General features: G+C 41.2%; 1 protein-coding gene across 8 annotated transcripts in view; it reads left to right on the top strand.

The window, feature by feature from the left end:
• adgrb1a (adhesion G protein-coupled receptor B1a) overlaps window positions 1-10,029 on the top strand; it is a 192,747-nt gene extending 182,718 nt beyond the window's left edge. For 7 of the 8 annotated variants that reach the window (XM_087837160.1, XM_006804483.3, XM_006804485.3 and 4 more), the window contains 4 exons: window positions 1,669-2,330; window positions 4,346-4,381; window positions 4,522-4,680; window positions 9,412-10,029. In XM_087837160.1, coding sequence (XP_087693286.1) covers window positions 1,669-2,330; window positions 4,346-4,381; window positions 4,522-4,680; window positions 9,412-9,606 — 1,052 coding nt within the window. In that variant the 3' untranslated portion in view covers window positions 9,607-10,029. The remainder of the gene's footprint in view (window positions 1-1,668; window positions 2,331-4,345; window positions 4,382-4,521; window positions 4,681-9,411) is intronic. The other variant, XM_006804487.3, reaches the window with a different exon arrangement.

Here is a 10,029-nt window from a genome sequence, read left to right on the forward strand (position 1 = left end):
TGTGCCGTACAGTCAACATCACAGCAGCCTCCCTACGCCAAGGAGCTGTTTTGACAAGAGATGCAGCACATCACTGCTGCCTAACTCTGTTCATCCCAGGCTGACGGGAGTGGGATGAATGTGTGCTGAGCAGTTATATGCAGATAAATATGGCTGTCTGAGCCTCTCCTACACTGATGCTGTGTAATTAAGTCCCTCCCAACAGCGCTGCATCAGATACTGGTTGATGCTCTAAAATCCACTGGGAGTGAAAATCTGATTACCTCTTGAGACAAGATATCAAGAAAAGTGTCTGGAAGAGAAAAGCTATTCAGAAGCAGACAGGCTCAAGCAAGGGAAGACAGAAAAGAGCAGAGAGAAAGGAGAGATGTTTATTGTTTGTCAAGAGGGAGCAGGAACGGCAGAAAACGATCAGGGGATGTTTAGTACGGAGCATTGTCTGATGTTGTTCAGCAGCCTCGACCTGGTGCAGGATATGTTTGCTGCCATATGCCAAATGCTGTTATTGTGAAAAAGCTTGGGCCACAAGGTCATGCCGTACCCAGCTGAATGTTACGTTACTCATGTCAAAACTGGTTACAACCTTTTGCTGCAGGAAGCATTTTCCAATGAAAATCTAGTGAAGAAATTCCAGGACTTTACACCGGAAAGCGACACAGAGGTCTGGAGGTTTTTTGTGCACTAAAGCAATATCTTTTAGAAGACAAGAGCATATTGAAAGAACTGCAAGCACTTGTATGTCCTCATGTGGAGAAAAAATACTATACTGTGAGGCTTTGTTTGACTTTCTTCACTCCAGTTCTCTCGCTCCAGGATTTCTGGATGTGTTTAGCAGTTATTCAGTGTAGTAATGATGGCAAAACTGAAGTCATAGGCCAGGACTTTATGTAGACAGGCAACAGAGGTATTTTTGACAAGTCATCAACAGTACTCGATCGCCTTCTGCTCCAGTCTGCACGCCAAATGTCCATGGGCAAGATACTAACCCCAATTTTCTCTCCGATGCATCTGTTGGAGTATGAATGTGTACAAATGTTAGATAGAAGAGTATAGAAAAAAGTTGTTTGAATGGCTGTGTAAAGCACTTTGAGTGCTCGTGGAGTTTAAAAGCTCTATGTAAGAACCAGTCCATTTACAAGTCACTGTAGCATTATTCTTTCTTTTGTCTTTAGTGTCATCCACACGTGAAAAAATCCCATCACTCTTAGTTTGGAAGTTTATTAGTTGCTAACCTTGTCCTTCCATCTTGTATTTTTCCTACCAGCTAGGGGGCTGGCCGGGATATGATTTTCTGCTTCCCCAGAGAGGATCTGTCAGCACTGGAGTTTTTGTTTGTTTGTTTTGTTTTTTCTCTTTGCTCAGGCTGTGATCACCCACTGTGATCACAGCCTGCAGCAGTTAGAGATCAGGTTCAGGTGCTCAACCAGAGCAAGGTGTGTTGCTCTGAAATGCAGTCCAGCAGTAAAATAAGAGACTCATCCAGGATTGTATTGGTTGTCAGACATAGAGGGAAGAATCTTATAATTTCAGTGATTTAATAATTGATTCACACAGTGCAAAAGTAATGTGTTTATTACTTACACACATTCCGCTGCTGGTTTCTTCGCGGGATTCCCAGGTGGAGAAATTGCATCTCACACAGCTTTTCTCTCTTTCTGGTCTCTTTAGGCACCATGAAGCGCTCATCCCTCCAGGGGGAGGAGAAGGCTTCCTCTGGGACCCTCACTCTTCAAAAAGGTTCTAATTTTAACACCATGCCGGCCAGCATGGCCAAGGTTCACCTCCAGAATGTGGCCGACTATACGAGCCACACTTTGACGATGCGGAGGGAGAAAGGCGCCACAAAAGGAATCAGTACCGAGCTGCCGGGTGCCAAATCCATCTACATCTGCGATGGCGAACTCTTCAAGCAGCTGGATGGAGATCTGCCTCGAGGGAACGGTGAAGGCAGCAGCTCTGAGGGGGCTGGCAAAGGCCCGGGATATGTCATTCTGCCGACAAACAACACGGGCACCCTGAAACCGTCCAAGGGGAAAGAGGAGCAGGCAGCCAAGTATAACATCAGCATTGAGCAGCTGCCTCAGACCAGGCTCATCCACCTGGCTAACCCTGTCAGTGGAGAGCCAGTGCCTGGCTTTGGGCTCAAAAGCCTGCCTGCTGACCAGGTCAGTGTGTCATGCTCTGACAGAGACTCACCTGCGCACAACCTGCAGAATATGCCCAGAGACTCCAAGGTGGCCAACAACATGTGTGACGGAGGAGAGTCTGGAAATTCTGGAGTGGTGTCCAAGAGTGAGACTGTCTCCACACTGTCCATGAGCTCGCTGGAGGTAAGACAGAAAAACCTCTTAATGTTTTGAATTATCAGCCTCATACTTCATATTTAACATAATACATGCATGCTGAGTTGTGTTTTGTGCTTATCATAAATTCTCAAATGAACAACCAGATGTAGGCTGTATCAGAGACTGGCATTTTATTATGATTATTTGGTGAATGCTCACATATTTGAGTGAGTTTGCTAATCTGCTAATATGATTTGGTATTGATAGTTTCGATAATATGAATTTAACAATCGAACAATTTTGCTATTTCCTCAGTAAAAGTAGAATTCTGTGTATTCCCATCAGAATAACAACAGACAAACCACTCTCTTCTTTTCAAGTGAAGCGTTTGCCATCTCGTCTACCACTGCTAGTACTACTACTGTCAATACAACTCTGCAAGGCCTTCGAGTTCTGTAGCTCATACACAAAAATCCCTTTCTTTTCTGGAAGGGTTGTAATGTGAAACAGCCCCAGGACATGGGGACTTTTTGTAAACAGTTGTAGAGAAAGAGCATAAAAACACATTTGGAATGAATTATTGAGAGTGCTTCTCAAACAGCAGGGTGGTGGGTACATGACTTTGTTGTTGCTTTGATGGGTTTAGTGATGTGGAAATGGACATCATGCAGAATTTATCATGTGTGATATTATAATTCACAAGTCTCAATGTTCTTTTACTGCCTGTTTGAGAATTTAGGGTTGCATCACTGTGGTGAATGTCACTTTCATTTTTATCACATCGATTTATTGTAACTTTCTCACTAAAGGGCTATCAAACTCTAAAGGTGCTGTAGCTTTTTCCTATTAGCGAATGACGCCAAACATTCTGACTGCTACACTACTGTGTTATTTTGCATTGTCTGCAGCCATTCATATAGAAAAATTGGGAAACCAGTGACATTTTTTGTATTTGCTTTCTGGAATCATTTACGTGGCATGGTGCGTGCCACATGTGGTGATGTATGACCACTACAGCATCAGTGATGCTCGAGTGGTCGAGTTAGGAGGATCGCCTAGGGGCAAAAAAGGAAGATTTTGATTTAAAGAAAAACTTGGCTGCAGCAAAACTTGTTTGTATACGTTGTTCTCTATAGTCCAATTTTCACGCTGGTAGTTTTTGCTTTATCTTTTTTTGAGACGAAGCTAAAACTCAGACAGTACATTCTCCCAAAATTTAAACAAAGGGATCCTCATCCACATAAGAAAGGAGGTCAGAAGGCTCTCTGGATTCCAGCTCTTCAGTAAAATGTGTTGCCGACAAACAGAAGAGGAACACTGGTCTGTGTAGTCCTTCAGCTGCATCTCACAATCCAACAGAAAACAAGTCGTCCTTTTCCCTGAGCTTCACCACTTCAGCTTCAATGAAATTGGGCTGTGTAGTTTTTGTGTAATTTCGCTTGCAAACAGATGGCCAGCATTGATTCTTCTTGTCTTGGTGGACTAATAAAAAACAACATTAATTAGGTCTCAACAGAGATGCACCATCCCACATATCTGTCAGTGCCATTATAATCTCCACTTCACATCACAAGAAGTATCTCAATATTTTGTCACCCGTGTGATGGCGGCATCTTTGAAAAGGTTAGTTTTCAGAGAGCTCCTACTGCAGACAGAAGTGGCGGGATAAGATCGCCACAGAGCAGTCAGGCTTCTGCTTGCTGGTGTCTTTTCACTTGGGGGTAAAACACACTTCTATAATTTGGTGCGAGACGGCAGCTGCCACGGCAACCAGGCAGCCTGAAGGTCAGGTCTTCCTTTACCACTCTGTGACTGAGGACCGAAAGGTCATTCGGTCACAATCTGTTTACTGCAAACTTGTGCCAGCAGGATCAAAATGACCAGCAGCAAACCTCGTTTCCTCCCTCATGACTCACTGCTCTTCTCTGAGTCCCAGAGACGCCCTTTACTAACTACCTCATGTTCACATACGCAGTAAAAACTGCCGAGAAACACTTGCTACTCAAAAAACACACAATATCAAGACACATCTTTAATCTCTCTGTCTCATCTCCCTCCAGAGACGAAAATCACGCTATGCAGAGCTTGACTTTGAGGTAATTTTTAGTCTCTTTGATTCCTACAGAGCTGTTTAGACTTCAAAGCACAACATTTTTGCATACATTTATTTTTAAAGTAGGAGTGATGGTCACCTGTGCTGTTTACTTTGTACATAACGTGCAATGTCCCTGTGTAGAAAATAATGCACACCCGGAAACGCCACCAGGACATGTTTCAGGACCTGAACAGGAAGATTCACAGTGCAGACAAGGATAGAGAATCTCCACCTGTTGACGCCAAAGCTGCCAAAAGATGGAGTGTGTCCTCTGCCAGCAGCGACAAGACCAACATGAGTGTAAAGAGTTTAAATTTATTCTGTTCTGCCCCTTCCCTCCCTAATATCTAATGTTCCCCTTTCCTTCTAGAATTAGCAAAAATTACCACACTTGCTTGTTGATTTGTAAGTGCAGCCGTTTTCAAAATTGTCATCTTTTTCTATTGCAGGGGTGTGCTATTAATTTTCCCAAAGGAGCCACATGAGAAACTGGGAGGGCCACTCCAATAAGTTTAAAAAGAGGTCAAATGATTAATGTGCTGTACTGAATTCTGTATTGGTTTCTCATGTGGATGGACCCTTGGGAAAATTCACTGCGCACCCCTGTTACAGTGTTAACTTATGCATAGGCATTATTTGTGTATGGCCATATAATCTCCAACTACAAACCGAACCGGATACACATAATATTGCCCAATTCAGATACCTCTGAGATACATATCTATGTCGTACACTGTGAACGACGTGCTTAATTGTGTTGTGCATGAGTTTAAACTAATGAGTGCAGCAATTAGTTCACTTGACAAAAAATGACAGGATTTGACACTAATTGTCTTCTTACCTGTGGAATTTGCAATTTGTTGAGACTGCATATACCAAGGACTTATGCAGTAAAGACAATTTATCAACAATAACATGAAATTATAACACCAAAGGTTGCACCGAGCTAGATAGCAGTGTTTCAATGAATCCTTCTTCTACTAGCTGAAAATTCTTTGGTGTTTTCTCTGTTTTTGCTGCTTGGCCAAGGCAGCCGCTAAGGAAGAGACATGTTCCTGTTTGAAGTATACCATTTATGCTCATAAAAGTTGTAGATGTCCATGCGAACAAAATACTGAATTTTAGTATGTAAGCAATTTTAGATGCAGCATCTCTTTCCAAGCAGTCAGTTTTATATGTAAATATTTGTGACAGAAATAGAATTATAAAATTGAAATTGATGCTATGAAACTGAAATGTAGGCACCACATCAAAGTTCTGGTAGTAAATGTAGCTTATATATAGATTCTGAAAATAACAAAAAAAATATGTAGAATGGTGGTGCAGGATCTGCCTGCAACCCAGGCAACCCCCGCCTCCCTCCATACTAATGCAAAGATGTGAAACATTTAAATGGGACAGATGATTTGTTTAAAGTACTTTGATACTTTAGCTTGTCTTAAATGTTGTGCACCCACAGGCATGAGAACATAAGAAAAGAAAGGTCGGCTTCAGCTGGCTCCTTTCATAAGGCCACACTCTGGGTGTAATGTTACTTGTAAACTTCTGATAAGCTTGGAAATATGGTGCTAGGAGCATCCCTAATTGTTGCATGTATGGTTGATAATAAATGCCCCGTTTTCATGGATAACTAGCTGACACATTTAGACAACAATGCCACTTGTTGCTGCAGCAGATAGCGACACATCAGATTTTAGTCACAACACAAATTTTTTAACTGATAATAAAGTTGACCCAGCCATCTCAACCTTGATTGTGTAATAAAATGCTTCCCACAGAGGCTGTTTATTTTTTTAGGAATTGTATGACTGTCCCATGGCCCTGACCATCGTTCTTGCTTCAGTAAAGCATGAGCTGTGATAGAAAGGGTAGCGACTGCCTTTTTGATGGTCTTAATGTTTGGAAGAGTAAATTTGATCAGACGATTGTAAAACTGTCAAGCATGGTGATGGTAGCATAATGCTTACAGTGGTACTGGTATATTGCATTTTGAATTGAATAATGAAGAAGGACGACTACCTCCCATTCTCCATTTTTAAAGCAGGCTAACCTTAAGCTTGGCTAATGGCCTTCCCAAAGCGTCAAAACATGAACCTTATTGGAAATTTGTGGACTAGGCTTAAAAGCCAGGTTCAGTAAAGCCATCAAAATTAAATTAGAGGTGTCAAACCTATGGCCCGGAGCAATATCTGGCTCGGGATCCAGTCTGCAATATAATTTCATATATCAGTTATTAGTGGCTCATCATTATGTGAAAGTCCAATCTTCAGCCCTGCTGAGATCCATACAAGGCAGGGGAGGGCCGCACACCATGCGGCCAATCACATGCAAAGACAGACCGGGATCATACCATTATGTGAAAGAAGGATGGGGTGCAGATGTTCCAGAGACAAAACAAGACTGCAAAGCTGAGTACAGAATTTATAAAAGTGAAACCCGTTTTTATTTTCAGCCATTTTGCAGTGTGGAAGTCAAAAGGTTTCAGACTTGTCCAGGCCTTAGACCTCATGTGTGTTCTTCATAGTCTCACAGGCCTGACTCAATTTATAATTCTTAACTTGTTTGATCTGCTGCTCACCACAAACAAGCACAAGCAGAAATTTTGGACTTTTAACTGCAGTTTTTCCTACAGATGAAAACCTCTCTTATGGTCGTTCAGGTTTTTTACAACCTGAACAGTTAAAACAAATAAAAAGCTGGACAGTCTGGGCAATGAGCTACCAGATTTTTTTTCCATAATTTTGCACATTTATTTCTTATAATTTAAGTCAAAAGAGTCGTGCTGACAGATTTCTTTCTTTGTCACAGCAGCGTTTTCCAGTGTGGGCCGCAATGTAAAATGAGTTTGACAGCCCTGATTTAAATAACTCTACCAGTTCTTCCAAGAAATATCAGAATTATGCCAAAAGCTAGTTGATGGCTACCAAATCATCTGGTCGAGGTGGAACTTGCTAATGGACATTTAATTAAATATTAGTGAGTGTTTATGTATATATTTAACCTATATTTATGCTTTTGAAACATCAAATTTTTTTTTTTAAGTCATTAAAAAAAAAAAGTGTGCTATATAGTCATTCCACCCTGAAAAAGAACAGTTAAGAGAAATCATTAAAAGTCCTAACTTACCATGATAATCATGACCATAATAACTTTTGAACACAACTGTAATTAAACATTTTGCATCTACTCAGTATAGATTGAATCAACAATCTACGTCCATTCTGTGGTCATTAGAGTTATAAGTATAGGTATTGTTTTGGGAAGTAGGCGAATAATATATTTGCTTCTGCTAATGAAGTTTGGATAAGAACTCTCATGTGGCATTGTCTCACATTGATGCTGGAGCTGAGAGGTGATTAGCTTAGCTTTGCATAAAGAATGAAACTATGAGGGGCAAGTTTGCCACTGGAATCAAGCACAGAGGTAATTCTGTCTCATAACTTCCCACATAAACAGAATTGATTCTGTTTGTGTTCTGTATGGACTGACCCCTTTGACAGTGAAGGCTCACATGAGGACTCTGGCATTTACAGTTTGTTTACAAATGACTCTCTCAGAATTATTTCCAACTAATAAACTATAGGTGTGTGGCAAATTCTAAGAACAATTTGAAGCATCAACATCTGTTAGGTCTGTTATGCTGTGGGGTGGATTTGGGTGCACTTGTCCTGATAGAGGGGACCAAGTCAATACACACTTGTCCTGAGTGGTCTCCTTTATCATATGATGAAACATTTCTTTCTGTCCTGGTGGGAGCGGTCTCTTCCAGAATAACTCACTGAACAGTGTTTCATCATTAAAACCATTCAGTAAACCTACTGAATGGTTTGGATAGCATGCCATTGATGTGAATCATATACTCTGACCTTAAGTTACCAGAGTAACGTACTATGACACCAGATAAATGACTATGGCAACTTATGCACATAATATTTGCTCATGGCTTTGCAAGCAAGCGGTGATGTTTCTGTATTGATTCCTTTTATTAGTTGATTCTCAGAGAGAATACATCCAAACTCGATGAAGTATACGTTGTACTTTAACAAACAAAGCAGTGCAGTACAGTTACAGCATTGCAGACTGTATGTAAATAAGTAATGCAGAAAATATATAGGTTAAATATTCTGTTTGTTCCTGATTTGCTGCCAAGTCTACATGATGCTGAATTTCAGTAAATCCAACACAGATTACGTAACGGCTCCGATGTCCATCCATCACATTAGAACAAATGTGAGCACAATATGATAGGCTGCTGTTAATATAGAAATAACTTATTGATTTACAACAGCTTTGCTGTCTTGCCTTACTTGAATCCAGTGATAATTTTTTTCTTTATATCTCTCCATGATCTGACTAAAGTAGGTGGGCATCGATCAGTTCAATTTGAGTGGAAGACGAGCCAAACAATGCTTCAATTACTGTTTTATATGAGCACTCACAACGGTTGAAGCACAAAGCCTTGACTAACAAAGAAAATAAATATCCCAACCCAAGTTAAACAGCACTCTCCATTATTGTTATCCAAACACCAAATGAGAGTATATGTTTTAAAGAACTCGTGTTCCACACTTCAACTAGAGGTCAGAAGTAAAGAGCATGTGGTTTTTATCACTGTATAGTGGCCTAACGAGACTTGATATTGTGTTTTTTCTTTGTCACCCATCTGCATGTAAAATTTGAGAACTTTGTTGTACACTTTAAATAACAATTATTACAGTTTATGATGTTCAGCTTACAAAATTGTGAGTTTGAAGGTTTTACCTACAAATGCATATTGGGTGTTGTCGTCACCCTGGTGGGTGGGTGGGAAGGGAGTTTGGACACCCAAGTTTGTATAACTCTGCCAGTAACCCTAGATGGGTCTCTGGTGACCGGTTGAACGTTAACAATTTGAAATGCTAGACTGATTCTGTAAGGGTATAATAAATTGACTGAAAAAGGTGAGGAAGAGCCCCCAAAAAAGCTAAAGTACATCAGCGATTCTAAGAGATGAGACAAACCAACTTTTTTCTTATGTCCGTTTCCCCTCAGGACAAACAGCAGACCCCGAGCAAGAGGGCGTGGGAAGGCATTCGTAAGACCAACTCACCCCCGTCCTGGGTGCGGAAGGACCTGGAGACAGTGGCGGCCTCCCCTCTTGAGCTGCAGGCAGTAGAGTGGGAGAAGACCAGTGCAACCATTCCTCTTGTGGGCCAGGAGATCATGGACCTGCAGACAGAGGTGTGACCCAGATTCGGGCTCACACTACACAATTCCACTTTTGCTCCAGAGCTCTCAGACAACCAAGCAGACACACGACACACATACTGCCCTACTGTGTACTCCTATTCAAAGGGTGGATGTAGCCAAGACCGTGAGGGGGCAAGGAGGGCAAGGAAAAGAGTCACGATTACAGAAAATCAAGTTAACGAATTAAAGAGAGAATAAGATAACGATGTCTCATTCTCTGTTTCATTTGATGTTTTTGAAGTCACCAATTACTGGTCATCTTCCTGTATATGATCTGCAGGCTTACACTGGAGACAGATTGCCAAAGTAGCAGACGAAGCTGCTATATGTGCATCATTAAGTCATGTAATAAACAGCATAGCAAAGGTAATCACGCGATGTTTACCCCTGTATTAAATGGTTACGATGTAATAATCATGA

Source organism: Neolamprologus brichardi, unplaced genomic scaffold (assembly GCF_056152115.1).
Source record: "Neolamprologus brichardi isolate AB-2024 unplaced genomic scaffold, ASM5615211v1 NODE_ptg000008l+_length_2720982_cov_1, whole genome shotgun sequence".
Classification (NCBI taxonomy): Eukaryota; Metazoa; Chordata; class Actinopteri; order Cichliformes; family Cichlidae; genus Neolamprologus; species Neolamprologus brichardi.